The 20,093-nt window shown below is 45.1% G+C and overlaps 1 protein-coding gene across 3 annotated transcripts in view; it reads left to right on the top strand.

Moving 5' to 3' along the window:
* TPGS2 (tubulin polyglutamylase complex subunit 2) overlaps positions 1–19,852 on the top strand; it is a 29,585-nt gene extending 9,733 nt beyond the window's left edge. For 2 of the 3 annotated variants that reach the window (XM_045849869.1, XM_045849868.1), the window contains exons 3-7: positions 6,967–7,054; positions 9,081–9,209; positions 16,092–16,205; positions 17,769–17,929; positions 18,880–19,852. In XM_045849869.1, coding sequence (XP_045705825.1) covers positions 6,967–7,054; positions 9,081–9,209; positions 16,092–16,205; positions 17,769–17,929; positions 18,880–19,110 — 723 coding nt within the window. In that variant the 3' untranslated portion in view covers positions 19,111–19,852. The remainder of the gene's footprint in view (positions 1–6,966; positions 7,055–9,080; positions 9,210–16,091; positions 16,206–17,768; positions 17,930–18,879) is intronic. The other variant, XM_045849867.1, reaches the window with a different exon arrangement.
* The last annotated feature ends 241 nt before the right edge of the window (positions 19,853–20,093 follow it).

Raw genomic sequence — 20,093 nt, 5'->3', positions numbered from 1 at the left:
AACGTCAGAGTGGCTCAGGCCCCTCAACTGGTAAAGCAGTAACAGTCTGTGGTGGACTCTCCCTAGTGTAGTGTAGAGGAACTGTTGTAGGCAGCCTATTCTTGGGAAGAAAAAAGGAGAACATTGGGAATTTTATGAAAGAATTGTCATCAAGTACACAGACTACAACACCGTGTCAGGGCCACACTATTATTTCAGACACTGGTAAGCACTGTCCTCCCATCCTCTACTCTCCCTAAGTCCTCTGTCTAATCCCTACAGCCTCTCTTTCAGTCACTCTCTGCAAGTTGACAGCTTCCTTTCCTCATCACACCCACAAACAATGAAGACTGAGCGTGGAGCTGGCGAGGAGTCGTCCTCTGAGGTGGGCAGACTGCTGGGAGAGGAGCGGTCTCTGCCCAGGTTGGGCAGGAGAGAAACGCCAGTAACTCTGAGTCGCTGGCCAGGGCAGAGGAGCAACCTGAAAGTGTCCCCCGAAAGCTGCACTCACAGGGCAGGGGCTGAAGTGCGCAGCAGGGCCAGTCGCAGCCCCACTGCCGGGCCGTGAGGTCTGTGGGGAGGAGGCAGCAGAGCTAGAAGACCAGTAATTTACATGGAAATGGTGCAGGCTTAGTGTTTTTTTTATAAGCTTGGTTTACCTGACATTTTGTGTTTTATATTACTATTTGAAATGTATTAAATATTAATTTTACTCATTTGTTTTCTCTATTTATAATCCAAATAATTCTTTAAAATGCTAGCATAAAATAATGCCATTTTTTTTTCTTCAGTGAAATCAGTTCCATACATAAATGTTATAAGCACTGATCTCATAGAATCCAGCTTAGGACAAGTTCACAGATAGGCGTTTCCTTGTGTCCACCACTAGATGGCACTAATGTTCAAAAATCTCACAGCAAATTCTGGCCTCTGGAGGTGACAGAAGGAACCAGAACTCTGTCAGAACAGAGATAACTACTTCCAATGCTAGGGTCTGGGGGAGTGAGGGAGGCATTCTGCGTGCACACTTTTCTTCTCTAAAGGCACAGAGGATGTGCCTGACAGCAGGCACTAGGAGCAAGCCCTAAAGTCCAAATAACATACTGAGCAGGAAAATACAGGGCAGGGCAAAAGTAGGTTTACAGTGTTTCATATGGAAAATAATACAATAATTAATAAATAATACAAGAATAAACTCTGTGTTTCACATACACCGTAAACCTGCTTTTGCCCCACCCTCTGTGTTAACTCAAGGAGTCGGAGACTCACTTAGGTCCTGCGATATTGACAGCTAGATATCGGGGAAAGGTAAGACAAACACGGATCAGAATGCATATTTTAGTTCTTTCAAGAAGATGAAAAATCCTGTTGATTAAAGCAATAGCTGTTATCCATTTAATAATACAAAAACACTGCTGAAGATCCTCTGCAAGCTTGAAACTTGCTCCTCTCTCGTAGTTCTTGAAGATGCTGTGCTCTAAAATCCCAGTTACCTAGTCTTCTCTCTTGCTGCCAGCTCACACTCCCCTGCACCTCCAGTGTTTTATAGACTCGGTCTTAGAGATTATTCTTGAAACTGCATTCACAGAGTTTGAGTGATGCTCAAGGTCACTTGGCTAGTGGCGGAGTTGGGGAATAAATTCAGATCATCATGCTACACTCTCATTTTCCCACACACTGGGGACCTGGAACAAACTGACAGCATGACCCACAGCAAACTTGGCGTAGCAGCTTTCAGTATCCCACGTTACAAGTGTCCAATAAGCCAAAAGTGTGGGTGGAGTTTCTAACATATTGCCCCTCTGCCCATGTGGACATAGCAAGAAGTCAATCTAAGATGCCCAGGAAAAGCATGAGAGAACGCATCATCTTGTACTCCCCAGGGGTGTGATTGGCTGGAGACGACTGGTCAGGCATGTGCACAGATACGAGTTGCTTAGGATCTAGGGTGCGCTACTGCAAGGATCCTCAGCTCTCTGTTCCTTTCCACCACCGTTTTGGATGATATGCTATCCACATGAAATATTTATATCCTATTGTACTTTTTAAATAATTTTCAAGGAACTTTCATACTGCTTTCCACATCCTCACCAACACTTGTTATTTTCTTGTCTTTTTGATAGTAGACATTTTGACAGATGTGAGTTGATATCTCACTGTGGTTTGATTTGCATTTCCCTGATGATTAGTAATGTCGAGCACCTTATGTACCTGTTGGCCATCTGTACGGCTTCTTTAGGGAAACATCTATTGAGTTTCTCTGTCCATTTCTTAATGATCATTTATTTTCTACTGAGTTGTATTCATTCTTTATATGTTGGTTATTATATGTTGGAAAAAATATATTTTTATATGTGGGATATTAATCCTTTATCAAATGTATGATTTTTTAATATTTTCTCCTACTCTGTAGGTTGTCTTTTCATTTTGTTGATTATTTCCTTTACAATACAAAAGCTCTTTAGTTTGGTTTTGTGTTTTGGTCTGTTTTTTTTTCTTTTACTAATTGTCTTTGCTTTTGGTGTGAAATTAACAAAATCATTGCCAAGCCAATGTCAAGGAGCTTATTACCCTCTTAAGTGTCTTCTAGGAATTTTATGGTTTCAGGTCTTATGTTCAAGTCTTAGTTTAATCCATTTTGAGGTGGGGGGTTTTGGTTATAGATTTAGTCTCTTCACCTGTAATTGGTCTGTTCAGATTTTCTGTTTCTTCCTGATTCAGTCTCGGTGGGTTTTGTTTGTAGGAATTTATCTGTTACTTCTAGGTTATCCAATATATTGGTGTATAATTGTTTATAGTCATCTCTTATGATCTTTTGTCTTTCTGTAGTATCAGTTGTAATGTCACGTCTTTAATTTCTGACTTTATTTCAGGACTCTGTTTTTCTCAGTGAGTCTAGCTAAAGGTTTGTCTCTTTTGTTTATCTTTTCCAAAAGCCAGCTCTTAGTTTCATCGATCTTTTCTGCTATCTTTTCAGTCTGTAATTCTTTTATTTCCACTCTGATCTTTGGTATTTTCTTCCTTCTACTAATTGTGGGCTTAGTTTGTTCCTTTTCTAGTTTCTTGAGGTATAAATTTAGGTTGTTTGAGAACTTTCTTATTTCTTGATGTAGGTATTTATCACCATGAACCTCCTCTTAGGACTGCTTTCGCAGCACCCCATAAGTTTTGATATGTTGTACTTAATTTTTCATTTGTTGCAAGACTGACTTCTTTTTTGGCTTCTTCAGTAGCACTTTGTTTAATCACATACTTGTGAATTTTCTGGGTTTTTTTAGTAATTGCTTTCTAGTTTTATACCCTTGTGATCCCAAATGATGCTTGATATGATTTCAGTCTTGAGTTTATTGATACTTCTGTTGTGGCATAATATATAATCTGTCCTGAAGAATGTTCCATGCACACTTTAGAAGAATGTATATTCTGCTGACTTTGGATGGATTTGGTTAATATCTGTTAAGTCCATGTCATCTAATGTATCATTTAAGTTCAGTGTTTGCTTACTGATTTTCTGTCTGGATGATCTATTGTTGATGAAAGCAGAAAATTGAAGTTCCCACTGTAACTGTATAACTATCTGTTTCTCCCTTTAGGTCTGTTAATATTTGCTTTATATATCTAGGTGCTCCTATGTTAGGTGTGTAATTATTTATAAATTGTTATAACCTCTTGTTGGATTGAGCCCTTTGTCATTATATAATGACCTTCTTTGTTTTTTACTCCAGTCTTTGTCTCATGTAAGTATGGCTACCTCACCTTTCTCTGATTCCCATTGGAATAGAGTATCTTCTTCCATTCTTTCCCTTTCAGTTGTGTGTGTCCTTACATCTGAAGTGAGTCTCCTGTGGGCAACATGGAATTAGGTTTTTAAGGCTTTCAGCCACTTTTTGTCTTTTGATTGGAGAATTTAGTCCATTTATGTTTGAAGAAATGATTGATGTACATGAACTTACTGCCATTTTGTTCATTGATCTCTGGCTGTTTCCTGTGTACCTTTCTTGTTCTCGTGCTCTCTTCCTTTGTGATTTGATTATTTTCTGTAGTGGTATGCTTAGATTGCTTTCTCTTTATTTTTTATGTGTCTGCTATAGGTTTTCGTTTTGTGGGGGCCATGAGGTTGACGTAAAACAACTTAGAGTTATTACAGTCTATCTTAAGTTGATAATAACTTAGGTTTGAATACATTCTAAAGCTCTACATTCTTATTTTTACTCTCCTTCCTTGCCACACATTTAAAAAAGATCTCAACATTTATATCTTTATCATGTATATCCATCGTCAAAGTATTGAGGGTTATAGTTATTTTTACTATTTTTGTCTTTCAGCATTTATACTAGATTTATAAGTGGTCAACCTACCACCATGACATTATTCTTAACTATAAATTTACCTTGCCTGTGAGATTTATACTTTCATGTGTTTTCCTGTTACTAATTAGTGCCCTTTTATTTCAGCTTAAAGAAGTCTTTTTAACATTTCTTGTACAGCTGGTCTAGTGGTGATGAATACCTTCAGCTTTTGCATGTTTGGAAATCTTTTATTTCTCCTTCAGTTCTGAAGGACGACTTGGCCAGGTAGAGTATTCTTGGTTGGGTTTTTTTTTTTTTCTTCCAGCACTTTGAATTTATTGTGCCGTTCTCTTCTGGCCTGTCAGGTTTCCACCTAAACATCTCCTGATGGTCATATGGGGGCTCCCTTGTTTGAGACAAGTGTTTTTCTTTTATGCTTTTCAGATTTTCTCCTTGTCTTTAACTCTTAACAGTCTAATTATAATGTCTCTTTGGATTCATCTTTTTTTGAAATTCTAAGCTTTCTGTATGAGATGTCTGTTTCCTTACCCTGGTTAGGGAAATTTTGCAGTCATTATTTCTTCAAATAAGCTTTCTGCCACTTTCTCTGTTTTTTCTTCTGGGACCCCTATGATGCAAAAGGGTCTGCTTGGTGTCCCGTAAGTATCTTAAGTTTTCTCCACTGTTTTTCACTCTTTTTTTTCTTCTGGCTGATCTGATGGGAGGAGTTGCATTACCCTGCCTTCTAGTTTCCTTATCCTTTCTTCCACTTCATCGAGCTTGCTACTGAAACCTCTGTTGATTTTTTTCATTTTATTTATTGTATTCTGCACCTCTGTGATTTCTGTTTGGTATTAATATTTCCTATTTGTTGAAATATGCATTTTGTTCATATATTGTTCTCCTGAACTCAGCTGGCATTTTTATGACCATTATTTTGAGTTCTTTATTAGGTAAATTACTTATTTCTGTTTCACTAGGGTCTTTTCCTGGGTTTTTACCTTGTTCTTTCATTTGGAACATACTCCTCTAATTCTTCACTTTTCTTGACTCTATGTGTTGGTTTTCTGTGCATTAGATAAAATAGCCACCCCTTCCAGTCTTGAAGGAGTGGCCTCATGTAAGAGATGAACCTTATTTTTCAACCTTGTCCTAGCTCTTAGTTTTCTCTCAGGTGTTTGTGATTGCCCAGCTTACGTCGTGTGTAGTGGCTCCCAGCAGGTGAGGGTGGGCCAGACCTATCAGTGTCCCTGAGGGGAGGATTTCAGTGAGCCCCTAGATGCAGCCGAATGAAAGTTGCTTTTTAAAGTATGCAAATACTTTGTAAATACTCTCTCAGGGTAAGATGGGAGATAGGCTTTTCTCTCTGTTTCCTCTGCACCAAGCCCTGAGTGGGTAACCAGTGAAGAACTGTTTCCTTGTTTGCTATGATTCCATTGACTGTGTGAACACCAGCCCCGCTGGCCACCAGAGCCAGGCTACCACAGATGTGTCCTCTGGGCAGCGGCCACAAGAGCTGGGACGCTGGATGTGTGCAAAAGCTCCATTCACAGACACCAGTGACCTGGGGTGGGGCAGAGGCAGAGTGTGAATATGGCATCTGCTGTCCTCCCCATTTCTAGAAAGGATTGCAGTCGGTCCCTACATATTGTTAAATTATAAGCCTGACCTACAGGCTGCATCATTTACAATCTGTAAATAGGTCTCTCTCAAGGAAAGACTGAGCATTTCATTCTGCTGCCTCTGAGCTATGCCTTGTGGGTATAGCTAGTTAGGAGCTATTACTCTGTTTGTTACAGTCCTGGGAGACCCAGGAATATAAGCACAGCTGCCCACCCGCACCAGTCAATCGAGGGGTATGCTCCCTAAGCAGTAGCTGCAAAAGCCAGGGTATCAGACATGCACGAGCCCCTTTCCCAGAGATACCAGCGACCTGGAGTGAGGCGGAGGAGAGCATGAAGTTAGGGCCTGCTAGCCTCCCTGGTCTCTGTACAGTATGCCAGTGGTATCTAAATTAGAAGCGTATTCCTCAGGCAGATTGTTTAAGGTAAGCAAATAGGCCTCTATCCGCACAAGACTTCTGATTTCAGCCTCCTCTGCACAGAGCCCTGGGAGGACAGCCACGTGAGTCCATGTGAGCCCCTTACAAACCGTGTCTTAGTGCAGAGCAGCTTTGTGAGTCTCTGGGACCCAAGCTCCATTGGCTTTCAGAGAGGTGTTTTGGGGATCCATGTCTCAGGTGGAAGTCTTAAAAGCTGAGGTGTCAGATGTGGAGTCCAAACTTCTTGCTTCTCAGGAAGAGCCTGGGAACCCTGAGCTGCCCTCTGGATGTGTTGCCCCACCTGGGTTGGTGTTACGGTGAGCGTGTGGTCGGTCGCCTTTCCCAGCTATTTTGCTGTGAGTTTTTTCTCATTTGCCTCACATGTAGGGGTCACTCAGCCAGTTTCTGGGTTTTTTTCAAAGGGAACTGTTCGATACGTAGCTGTGCATTTGGGTGTGTATGGGAGGAAGTGAGTTGCGGAGCCTACTCTGTTGCCATTTTGACCCTGAACTCTCCAGTAAAGTCTTGTAGATAATTGTCACAGTCGTCCTATTTGGGGGACCTGAAACATGGTGAACAGTATATCCCAGCTGTTTCGAGCCGTAGTCCTGTGCTCTCTTTCCCAGCCCTGACCTCACAGCTGCCTTGTGATTCCAGAAAAACAACTGCGTGCTGCCTGAGGATGTGAAGAATTTTTACCTGATGACCAACGGCTTCCAGATGACGTGGAGTGTGAAGCTGGATGGTGAGTCAGCCCCCTTGCTGTAGGGGAGCACCTCCCTGCCCGAGAGGTGAGAGGAAACAGCTCGGAGGGCCTTGACGACTTCTGCAGCTTTGAATCCGAACAGTTTTCATGGGTTCTTCCGAAGTGCAGTGTCCAGAAGCGGTGACCAAAGCTAAACGATGCCGTCATTTCTTCTCCCCCGACCCTCGTGCCAGAGTTTAGTCTGGACTTAACTGGAAGCTTATTGTGGAGGTTCCCTGTTGAAATGAGGTGGAGGAAAAATTACCGCTACCCAAAAGTCTTGAGCCACCTCACATTTAAAGCCTCTGAGGACTTCACCTCAGAGCAGCCTCTCAGGGTGGCTGCAGTGACAGCCTCTGGTGGTCACCTGAGGGGCTTCTTCCGTCACTCCCCACACATTGAAGACCTCAGGGCTCTGGCCCTTGGACCGGAGCCTGTTCTACCCTCGCTCACATCTCTCAGCCGGAGCCACCAGCCACTGCAGTGCTAGATGTGTCCCGGACAGACTTCAGTGTTGCAGATGTGGGAGCGCATGCAGCACACCAGGGGTTTAAGTTCCACATAGACATGAAAGGTGGTGCTGCACATTTAGGTGCAGACTAGTAAAATTTCAGAGGCTGGGAAATGCTGGTTTCGGCCCTGGAGTCCAGCCGTTCCTGGCGCAGACCTTCCTGTCCCCGGGAGGCTTTTATTGCCTCCAGATTCCAGCCACTTGCCCAAGTCTCCTTCGGTCCTCAGGAAGCACCCTCTCCTCTCCGTGCAGAGATTTCTGTTGCACAGCACAATAAATCGGCAGAACTGGCCTCTCTCCTTCACTGCCTCTGCCTCCCGAGTTTCCCTTTTTTGGTGATTTCCAAAGCCTTCCTGTCTCTCTCTCACAGATGAGCAGGGGCACTTTTCATAGTTTACTACTGAGTGTTTAACATGAATTTTCCACTTAAAATATTTCCCTTGGATGTTCTAGAAACCATTCTAGTCACCAGTAGCAGAGCCTGCCTTCGCAGCATGGTCGTGGGCTTTGGAGTTTAGCACAGCAGCGAGAGGGGACAGAATCTAGACTGTCAGAATCTCCCTTGCCCATGTCATGGAGATGGGTTAGCCTCTTCACAAGCCTGCTTCAGAAAAGGAACGGTTCATGCAGCTTTTATGAATGAGTCCCTCTTCATTATGACTATACCTTCTCTAATAATCCTCCGGACTCATCTTCGCATCCTTATCCCCATTACCTTACCCATATTTTTACTGGACAGCTAAAGTCAGGACAGAAAAGCCAGCGGAGGCAGCTTCTAACATTCACCTCTTTAGTGGTGTTTTCTTCTGGGATGGTCGGGGGTCTGTACACCAGCTGCTCTGTGGCCTCAGCCCTTCCAGGCTTCAGCAGGCAGATGTCTCAGTCTGTGTGTGCCGTCTGTGTCCAGCATCCTATATTGCAGAGGTTCTGTATGATAGGCAAGGAAAATATGCCGCCTGTGTATTTCTTATTCCCACCCTAATCACAGAAAACTGGAACCAAGCAAGAGTCCTGCTAAGTTTTCTCCACTGAATAAGGAAAAATGAAGTAGAGGGTGAGATATTTTCCATTGTGAAAGCTTATAACAAGAAGAGTAGAAAAAGGGCCAGGTATGTAATCCAAGCTATTTCTCATCTGAAAAGTACATATAACTCATGATGCAAGGGAAAGAAGGAGCAAAATCATCTTTAAGTCCTTTGCCCTCCAAACAGGACTCTTGCCCTAGACTTCCAGTTCCTCCTGTGTATCCCCTTGTTGAATTTTCTTCAATACTCTGCCCTTACACATGCCATAGGGACTCTTCACCTGTGGCCCCAGTTGCTTTTTTGCATGAAAAGCAGGTGCTTTAAAGCATGTAGTTCATCGATTCTCTTCTTTCTACTTTCTATCAGATGCCTCTGCCCTAGGGTCAAACAATAGGCGGGCTTAGGTTACTTAAGCAGAAGTCCTGCTGATAACCATGTTACTAGGCTGTTACTCCATGTAATTCTTTTTTTCTTTTTAATGTTCCCATAGAGCATGCCATCCCATTGGGCAGCATGGAAATTAATAGCATCACAAAACTGACTCAACTCAACCAGTCTTCCATGTACTCACTTCCTAATGCACCAACTCTGGCTGATCTGGAGGATGATATTCAGGAAGGTACTGGGGGGACTTCTGCTCCGAATTATTAATTAGCCTGCTTGTTGCCCTGTGATGTTGAAAACCACGGGAAGATGATGTGGCATTGTGATATGTTCCCCCAAGTCCTTTCCAGTTGTGGCTTCTCAGGGCCATGGAGTGAGATAAAAACAGCCTGCATCAAAGGAAATTTCCATGAAGGAATGCCAGAGTTGGGATCTTCTTTTGTTTCTCAGTGTCTGGCACATTGCAGATACTTAGTGAATACTTGGTAAATGAATGAATGTTACAGATTAAACTTCACTCAGCACTTCAGTATCAAGAGGTTGCTGGGAACCTGGGAGTCTAAATGTAGCTCCCTTCCTCCCTCCAAGCTCTTTGCCACTTCTGACTGAAATGCCTAATAATTCAAACAGCTACTAAAAGCTTTGAGCGAGTCTGAGAAGTGAGAACTTCGTCAGTCAGAATTGTGTTTGGCTGCTTATAACAGGGACCCAGTTACAATGTCTAAACTAAACAGATTCTAGTTTTTAACAAGAACTCTGGAACCAGGATAAGATAAAGTCTCCCTTCGGCCTCCTGGCACGTCACCTTTGGGTCTGGTTTTTGTCCCCATAGTGAGAATTGTGGGCTGTGCCTCCAAGCTTCAGGTCTATGTTCCAGGCAGGAGAAAGAGGAAAGGGCAAAAAGAAAACCTGTCTCGTGGCAGAATCTTTTCCTCCTCAATCAGGAAAGCAATAGTTCTCTCACAAGCCCCTCCCAGTAGGCATTAGTCAGAACAAAGTCAAAAGGTTACCACCCAGTCACTGCAAGGGAATGTGAGGAGGTATGTTTAGCTGTGCAGTATTGATTGCCTCTTCAAGCAGAATTGGGATTTAAATAAGAGCAATAAAAGAACAGAACAGAAAAGAGAATGAGTATTGTGTAGGCAACTAGCATCTCTAGTACTAAGGCCTTGGGGTGCACTGAAGTCTTGACAGACAGAACTGATACAAGGCTTTCTCCTTCACCTGGACACGCTGCTGCTTGGCAGCAGTGTTGAGATAGGAGGAGGCCAGCAGCTGAGACTGGAAAGTGATGGACCCTGGGAAAAGCCTGTCGCTCAGAGATGTGTAGAATTCTCCAAGGTGGGAAAAAGTCACACCGACTTTCATCTGTGTGTGCTGGGGCCCGCTAACCTCTCAAAGACAAAGTCGTTAAATCGGCAGACTAGGTCCTCCTGCCCTTGAGGCTGGGGGAGTAGAGGCAGACGAGACACCAGAGAGGATTGCAAGGGGCTTCAGCAGAGGGCCAAGCTGCAGTGGAGACCATGTTGCCCTACATGCTCGTGGGGAGGAAGGCCACTTGGGCTCTTGGCATCTGGGCTTATGCTTTTTAGGTAGTCCAACAGCTAGGCCTAAGTCGCATTCAACCCAAGGAGAAAAATACTGACTTTTCTCAGGGAACTCAGCAGTCAGAAAACAATAAGGAAGAAATATCAGAGTACACTCCCAGAGAAATAAAACTGCTAGAGGACACAAATGAAAACCTAAATAAAAAGAATAAGGACACTTAAGAACATTTAAGACAAAACAGACTTCCTATAGAAAAAAACAGATTTTTTGATTAAACAACTGACTAGATGAATTGAGGACTATAAACGTTGAGACCTGAACTGTCTGTAAAATACAGTGCAAAAAATATTTAAAAGCACAAATGAGAAATTTTAAAAGGGGGAAAGTAGTAAGGTAAGAGAAATAGAAAATAGATTCAGGAGACTTTCTATTGGAATTATAAGTGCCCAAGAAAAAGAATAGATGGAAAAGCAATAAATGAACACTCACAAGAGAAAACTTCTCTGAAGATTGGAATAGTTCTAGACCCAAATTGAATTCATGGGAAAACAGACAGTTAGGCATTGCGTGATATGGAAAAAAACTACATGCTTCTAAGTAAAAATAACAAACTACTGGTGAAGGAATAATCAGACTTCTCACCTCAACAGTGGGAACCAGAAGACGGTGGAAGAGCACACACAGGTTCCTGACAGAAGTGAAAACCAAGCGTTCTGAATTTATATATGAAACACACCTCGCAGACAGGTTATAAGGCTTATTAAAGAATGTGTTAAACTTCAGGAACATAAATTTTAACCAAAAGATAATGAAACTGAATGCACATCTCAAGATGTGGATAAGGAGAGGGGAAAGGAAATAAGGGATTAGTGAATCTCCTCAAAGAGAATGTATGTGCACACGTGTATTTAAAATCAAATTCCGGTCAAGATGGCAGAGTAGGTCAACGCTGTGTGCCCCTCCTCTCACAGCCATATCAAAGCTGCAAAGCTCAGTCATGGAACCACCATGACTGAGAACCGCCTAAAGACTGGATGAACAGAAGCCCTGTAGCCAAGGAGATAAAGAAGCAGCCACGAGACTGGGGAGGGGCGTGGAACAGGCATGTCCCACACCCACAGTGCAGTGATTAAGAATCAGGAGGGATATCTCTGCTGCCGAGGGTCCCCCCTGAGGAGCAAGCAGTCACAGCCCCGCCCCAGGCTCCCCAGCCCAGGGAACCAGCCCAAGGAAGAGGCGTCCCCATAACATCGGACTGTGAAAACCAGGGAGATTGTCTGCAAGTGAGACAGAGGCCTGCCAGAGATCCAGGAGCTCCTCTTGAGGGGCCCACAGATGCCCTTTCTTGCAAACAAACTCAGTTGATCTAAGTGCCAGTGCTGGGGCAGCAGCTCAAATAACAGCAGAGACGCAGGGGAGCTAAACTGACTGGCTTCAGGGCAAGAACCTGAAGGGCAGGGGTTGGGGCAGCTCTCTCCCGGGATGAAAGTGCTGATGAGGACCATCATTCCCTTGTCGAGCCCTCCCCCCAGCCAGTGTGGCACAAGCGGGCACCAAGTCCTTGGTCTCCGTTAACCTGGCTAACACTGTTGGCCCTGCCCTGGTGATTTCCTGAGACCCCCATCCCACCCAACTCGCGAGCTCCGCCGAAGCTGCTTCCAGTGGCTTTTCCACAGGAGCCACCTGAATGGACTCGTGCTGCAAACCTTCCTAAAATCACTCAATCCACAAACCCCAAACGAGCAGCCACTGACCTCAGCATGCCCTGTACCTCTCGCTAAGCAGCTCCAAGTGTGGCGCCAGTGACGGCCCATCTCAACTTACACTGTAACTCCCATCAGGTGTCCCAACCTGGCCTTGGGGGCAAGCGGTCTGGGCTGGGGCCATAGCTGCAACTAAGTGGCCCCACGCTTGGCACATGTGATGGTTCTACAAGGTGTATGTAGTAAGGAGCAGGAACCTTCGAGTTCTGCATATCACACTTGGTTAGAGAAATAATAGTTGTTTCCAAGTAAGAGTAGAGTCATGTGTACCCAATCACGCAAGCAGACAAATGAAAAGGAAGATAACCACTAACAGAATTTTAAACAGTACATTAAAATTGCTAATCTAATAAGGGAAATGTTAAATCACATGAATAAAAAGAAAAAGGGAAAGGAAGAAACAACATCATAAAATGACAAAGCATTAAGAGGAAACAGTGCAATCATTACATTAAATATGCTGAGATTGGCTTTGGAAAACAGAGACTGTCAGGTTGATATAAAAAGCCCAGCTCTTCTGTGTCCTTTCCAGGACCGTACTGAGACTGGAAAAGAGACTTCCTCTTCTGGTAATGGCAGGTAGGTGATTCAGAGCAGCCTTCCTGCTGAGGACAGCTGAGAGGTCAGGGCAAAATGTAAAGACCGTCTAAAAACATCAAAGAGCTAACAAAGTAATGAGGTAGTAGTGGGTCAACGTCCAGAAGGAAACAGAAATCCAGGGAAGAGGCTCAACATTTGGGGTTGCTTTTGCCTGGGGTACATTGTCCTTTTCAAAAGAGACGAGAGGCTGCTGCAAAGCTGAGACTCTGGCCCGTGTGGGAGATGAGGGGCAGGGTGGGGTCCAAGAACTACACCAGGTGGCACCCATAACACCGCTGTCCTTCGGGTGGGCGCCACCCTAGATGACAGAATGAACCAAAGGTAACCACTCTCACGTGGACTGAAGCTCAGGTATAAGTCATCTGTGTGTCCCGGAAAATGCTAACTCCCTAAACTAGACTAAATTGATCCCAGATTACTAGACATCTCAGGGGCCTGGCAGCAAGGAACAGAAGCTCATTCTCGAGAAGCACTCTAAAATCGATGGTGTCGTGGCTGCACGGCTCTGTGAACACACTGAAGACCACGGAATCGCACTCGGCGAGTGAGTGCGTGTATGGTAGGTGAGTCCCAGCGCAATAGAAAGCTCTGCTGTCGAAAGAAAATTCTATCTCAGAGGAAGAGAGCATTATTCTAGGCCTCAACTTGTTTTTATAAATGATTTTTCAAAAGATAATTTCTATTGAATAACCAGGGACATTAAAAAACACACCATGAATAACGGCCAGCACAAATAACAGATAAAAGACCCACCGGTGCTCCCAAGGGTGAGATGATTAGGTACAGACAGTGTACTAATGGACATAAAACCAAATGCATTTTATCGAGGAACTAATGACAGTGACATTGCAGATTTTTTAAAAAAATCGAATGCTAACCTTCTGCTTTTGGTCACGATGGTCTACCTTTTATCAGATCAAGACTTAGGCCAGTAATACTCTAAAATCTGGAAAAAAAATTATAACAGGTAAAAGGGCTGGAGAGTAAGCAAAACGAGCAGAAACTGGAGTGGCATCTACAAATGGCAGCAGGAACCGCACTGAATGAGTTTCCTGTTCTTTTAAACTTTACACCTGAGGGCAGACCTCAGCAGACCCGCTAAAATCTGGTGGGACCCTACAGTGTGGACTTGTGATTTCATCCACAACGGAATAACAGACTAGATGTATCCTCCAACCTGGAACAACAATAGAAACAGAATATATATTATCCATGACAGTGGGTTTCAAGACACATCAGGCAACAGAGGACAGTGAGCTGAGAAATGAGAAACAAACGAGGTGAACCCCAGCTTCTGACTTGAGCTCCCCGTCTACAGCGCAGTGCAGGGAACCCGAGCAGAGCCTCCCGCACTCGGGAACTGCGAGGTCAAAGCTGAGACCCCAGCGAGAGGAGGACAGCTCGAGTTCACAGGACTGAGTTACAGAAGACATTTTTGGTTTCCCAGTGCATATAAAAGTTATGTTTATAGTGTACTGTAGTCCATTAACTATATAATAAAGAGCATTATATATAAAAATGTGCATACCTTAATTACAAAATACATTATTGCTAAAAAATGCTAACCGTCCTCTGCATTTTCAGTGAGTCATCATCTTTTTGCTGGCAGAGGGTCTTACCTTCAATTTGTAAAAATGCAAACATCTGTAAAGCACAATAAAGCGGAGCTCAATGAACGAGCTGTGCCTGTAGTGAAAATACCAGAACACAAAGACATGCCCAGAGGTGGTCACCGTAGCTCTCACTGCAGAGTGACGACGGGGGAGGGCCTGTCAGTGGGGTGTGGTGGGATAAATTAGGGTGCACGCTCTCCCACAGACTATCCAGGCAGCCTGAACAAGAGCGCACTTCAGTGACACCAGATGTCTCGAGGGCTTTCCCTCTAAGGGAAGGCCGTGTTGCAAGATTTAGAAACGTGTATGATACCCCATTTTTATACAGTGAACACTCTTGGCAGTATTTGAGTGTACGTCTCTGTCTGTCTAGGACCGTGTGAGATCAAGAAGAATATAAAGGTAGAACCTCTAAGGGAGGGGAAAGCCAAGTTTTAAAAAAACCCCAAAACATTCTTAATTAGAAATATAAATTTTAAGATTTTTTTTTATTTTTAGAGAGGGGAAATTAGAAGGAGAGGGAGAGAAACATTAATCTGTGGTTGCCTCTCGTGCACCCCCCGGGGACCTGGCCCGCAACCCAGGAATGTGCCCTGACTGGGAATCAAACCAGCGACTCTTTGGTTCGCAGGCTGGTGCTCAATCCACTGAGCTACACCATCCAGGAGAAAATAGAAATATTTATACATTTATATAGAATTGATGTATATATGTGTATGTACGTTTATAACTCAAAATGCCATGTTTATATTCTTTGTTGTATCTGATTTCTACTAGGCTTGTAAACTCTCTGCACCCAATTACTAATGCTCACCTTTACTGTACTAGCGTTTTATTGTACTTTACTGTACTCACATTTACTAGCTGTAATGAAAGACGCAGGGGAGAGGGTTGCAGGTGCTGGCATTTCTAAGAATCTGTCCTTTTCTCTGGTACTCCATAATACTTGATTTCTAGGTGGGTATTTCTAACTTCAGCCAGACTTAGTATTAATCATAACATAGTTAATGATAACATTATAATTAAATTTTTACTTTAGACTGAGGACAGGGGATTCTAAGCAAAAGATCATAAAATGCCATAAATAAGGGGAAAGCAGTTACATGGGAAAAGAAAAAATTATGTCAACATCAAGCCACGCAGATTTCCCTGCCTTTGTGTCGTCCCAGTGCGTTGCCCAGATCCGTGACTCTGTCTGTATGCAGTGGGGAGCCCGGACAGAAGGCCCGGGGGCGTCCAACCTTTGGGCATATTTGGGCCACACATTAAACACAGTGTGACACATAATCACAGAAAAAACTCATCCTGTTTTAGGTAAGTTGACGATTTTGTGTTGGGCCTCATTCACGGCCATCCTGGGCTGCGTGTGGCCCGCAGGCTGCAGGCTGGGCACCCCTAGTGAAGTCCAGGGCATTCAGAGTAGAGAATTCATTTGGCCCACATTTGAAAGCAATATTTAAGAATATGTCTAGGATAGGATAGATAGGCTTTGGCCCCAGTTGGTTTTTTTTTTAACTCTAGCTAAGCTGGAGGAGTAGGTATGTGTTGGCGTTGAGCATGTTTGAACATTACCGTTACCTTCTGGGTTTGCAGCCTGTGAGAACGAGCCAGAGAAGCCTCACTTTGATTCTCGCAGCGTGATATTTGAGCTGGACCCTTGCAATGGGAATGGGAAGGTTTGCCTTGTCTACAAAAACGGGAAACCAGGTAAGAACCATTGGCTAGCGTGGCCCTGTAGTTCAGTGTAGCCTTGGCTGACCTTGCTCTCCAGCCATCACACAAAAGGCCCGTTTCCCCCTGGCCTCCTGAGACACACCGCCAGGTGTCTCAGAGGTGCCAGGACCCCTCGGGGCATCCCCCTCCAGGCCAACACTAGACTCTTTTTAAGCTATCATGATTTGTGAGTTATCACAAAATAATAGGATTGAAATAGTAAGTGAATAAAAACTAAAAGAAATTGTCATTCTGTTCCTAACTCCTCCCGCAGAGCAGGCTCATGCGATAGGAAAGCATCCAGGAAAAACATTATCTTTCTTCAATGCTTCTTTATGTAGGCTGATGAACAGCAATAGAAACTTGAATTATTACTAAAGGCTCTCACCCCTTGAGCAGGGGCCACTACCTGGCCACTTGTCACCAAATCGGGCCCTGGCCTAGGGACCATGAAACCACAAAGCTGTGAACCAATGTCCAGCTGTCTTCAAGTAGCTCTTTGCCTGGTAGGGGTGAGGGGATACACCAAGATTATCCTTACCCCTGTAGAGAGAGAGATGGTCTTCAGCTATAGGAATCGTTGTGAAATAGCCTTTGAGCTGCATCTTGAATTATGGGTAGGAATGAGACATTTGGGGGAATGAAATGGGCATTCAAGCTAAGAGATACGAGTAAAAGCCATGCCCTAGGAAAGAGCCACTTATTGGGGGGAAAGGACAAAAAATTCCAATTCACTGGTCCCCCAAGGTTCATCTTGTGGATGAAAAGGCAATGGAGCCAGAGGGCCGGTTGTTCCCCTCCGTGTGAAGTTTTGAAAGCCAGATGAAGGAATGTAAACCTAACTTAGAACAGAGCAGGGACTTGAGGATGCTCGGGAGAGTGGCAGGATTCAAATGCAAATGTCTGAGACCACAAGCAGTTTGGGAAGAGGAAAGGACCAGGGGATGGGTGGCACTTAGGGAAATGTTACAGCCATTGGACAGGAGATGCGCCAGGGAGGCCCACCGGGAGTAAGAGTGCAAGGTGAGAAGCAAGTGCGAGGCAGGACCTGGAGCAGCCGTGCCTGCTTCAGCCCAGCCAGGGCAGGACACCTCAGCACAAGCAGGGTTCCCAGGAGAGGGGGCTGGTCTGGGCTCCTCCAAGGTGGCTCATCACAGTGCTTGTGATTCCTCACAGAGACTTCTTCAGAAAGCCAGAGCCATTCAGAGCTTCCCTCCATCAGGAAGGCCAAGACCACAGAATGTCCCCGCTGGGGGAGGGGCACTGCTGCTTGCACACAGAAAAGGGGTGCTGCTTAGGTAGCTGGGTGCCCAGAGGGCAGAAGCCCAGCAGGTAGGTCAGTGGGTTGGTCAGGAATTTGTGAAAGAAGACCAAAGACGTGAACAGCAGCCTCTGGGAATGGGACCGGAGGTTGGAAGAGAAAAAAGGAAACTTTTACATATGTTTTACCATCCCTTCTACTATTGGAATTTTTAAAAACCATGAGTATATATTGACCATACAGATAAAAGGGAAAAATTTAAGCCATCCCTTCATTTGTTTCCTTTGCTGTTTCAGCATTAGCGAAAGACACCGAGATCTGGTTCCTGGACAGAGCATTATACTGGCATTTTCTCACAGATACCTTCACCGCCTACTACCGCCTGCTCATCACACACCTGGGCCTGCCCCAGTGGCAGTACGCCTTCACCAACTATGGCGTCAGCCCGCAGGCCAAGGTGAGGACCACCTGTCATCTCACACTGGAGACTGTGTAAGAGTCTGCTGAGGCAATATCTGCACAGCAGATGCTCAGCTTTCCCGTCTGATTCAGGAGATCTGGGGTGGAGCCCAGAGCCCCGCGTTTTCAATAAGCAAGGCAGGCGATTCCACCTCACTTTATATAATCTAATTAAGTGGTTCCCAAACTTGGCTGTGCCTCAGAATTACCTGGGGAGCGTTTTCTGATCAAATTCTGTCAGGGCCTTCGTCTGACTGTGGGTTTTGGACAGGCAGTGCACGCACGCAGGAATGGGGGAAAGTCGGTTTCCCACTTCCCCGCTCTCCAGCCCCCCCCCCACCCCGTGCACTTCCCCACAGGCAGCCACTGTTAGCAGTTTCTCATGTGCCCTCACCAAGATACTCTGCTGCATGTGGGTTTTGGTTCCTTTTTTCTAATTCATGAGTGCAACATATTACTCACACTGTGGTGTACCTTCTTCCACTCCACGATCCCGATCCGTCCTGGAGCTCACGCGGTATCATACAGAGAGAGCTGTCCTTCTTAATGATGCAGGGTATTCCAGAGTATGGATGTGCCTCGCTTGTATTGCGGATCCTGTCAAACCTACCTGATGGGCAGTGGCTGGTTTGAGGGCAGAACAGTCTGGAGGACAGTGTCCCCTGGGGATTTGGGACCTAGCATCCCAGGCTCAGGGCTCACTAGATTAGGACGTTTACTCAGATTCTTACTGTTCATGGCACATTTACTTTAAAGGCTACGAGACCTCATAAAGCAATGTGTGTGTCATCACTTTCACTTGAAGAGCTAAGAGTTTTGAAGATTTTTTCATTAAAACTTACTCTCTTTGCCTCACTTCTCCAGCACTCCACCCTGGATCCCCCCTACAGAGCATAAACAAGGACATTTCTCCTTTGAATGTGACCCTCTCCCATTTCTGCCTTACAGCAATGGTTCAACATGTACAAGCCCATCACCTACAACACAAACCTGCTCTCCGAAGAGACTGACTGCTTTGTGAACAAGCTGGATCCCAGCAAAGTGTTCAAGAGCAAGAACAAGGTCTTAATCCCCAAAAAGAAAGGGCCTGTCCCACCGGCAGGTGGCCAGAAAGGGCCCTCGGCTCCTCCCTCCACACCTAAAGCCTCCTCTGGCTCTGGAAACCCTGCCCGGAAATGACCACCCCCACCTCTAGCCCCCTGCCAGCCCCACCGGGATGATTTCCATGCACAGAGGTCCCTGGGCAGCCCCAGCCCGAGCACCTCCTCCGGTCTGAGTGACCAGCGTCCCAGGCCCTTCACTCCCACTAGCATGGGCCAGGAGTGAGAAGGGCCTACTCAGGTCTCTCCAAGAGCTGCCCTCTCATACCCTCGCAGCAGGTTGTGCCACCCCCGTCTCCAGAAGCTGGGGAGGAGTTCAGATCTTGCTGAAGTGGCCAAATCTGTTGGGAGCTTCCTCTTTGCCCAGCCACAACCCCCCACCATTCAGCAGTGATTAGAGAAGGCCCCCAAGGAACCACTGGTTTTGACCCATGAGGCATTAGAACTGCAGTGTTCAATTGGTGGCCACTAGTCTCATGAGGCTATTTAAATTATACTAAAAATTCATTTCCTCATTATATATGTTGTGTTATAGCCACATTTTGGATATTCATGTGGCTAGCGGGTTCCATACAGACAGCGCAGAGACACGGGGACAGCTCCTCCACCACAGAGGATGCTGCCGGACAGCACGGCACCACATTCGCACTGCTCCTCTGGCCAGTTCAGTGGTTAGAGACGTCAAAACCGTAATCTGATGAGTCATGGCGTTCCGTGTAAACTCTTGAAATTATATTAGAATGTTCTTTATATCCTTCACCACAAACAAATGCCCCTCTGCTCATTTCTTTTTCAGTTTCCTATAAAGTTTTTTGCTTCCAGTTTTGTGTTGTGATGTTTGCACTTTTACCAAAACTATCTTTCTCCGTTGTTTGGGTTTTTGGTGGGGGAGGGATTCTGCTGCCCACCAACCATTTCAAAACAAACCCTGAGAGCCGTTTTGCAGGACGGCTCATCAAGTGCATTAATGACGCCAGCCCCTGTGGGCGAGCGCGCTCCACCCGCTCACAGCTGGTCAGCCTCGTGTGGAGTGATGGAAAGGACAGACAGGGAACCGGTTTT

The sequence above is a fragment of the Phyllostomus hastatus genome, unplaced genomic scaffold (genome assembly GCF_019186645.2).
Source record: "Phyllostomus hastatus isolate PE091 unplaced genomic scaffold, TTU_PhHast_1.1 phas_contig_80, whole genome shotgun sequence".
In the NCBI taxonomy this organism is placed as follows: Eukaryota; Metazoa; Chordata; class Mammalia; order Chiroptera; family Phyllostomidae; genus Phyllostomus; species Phyllostomus hastatus.
The sequence above is the reverse complement of the archived record's forward strand: the minus strand, read 5'-3'. Positions and strand labels throughout refer to the sequence as shown.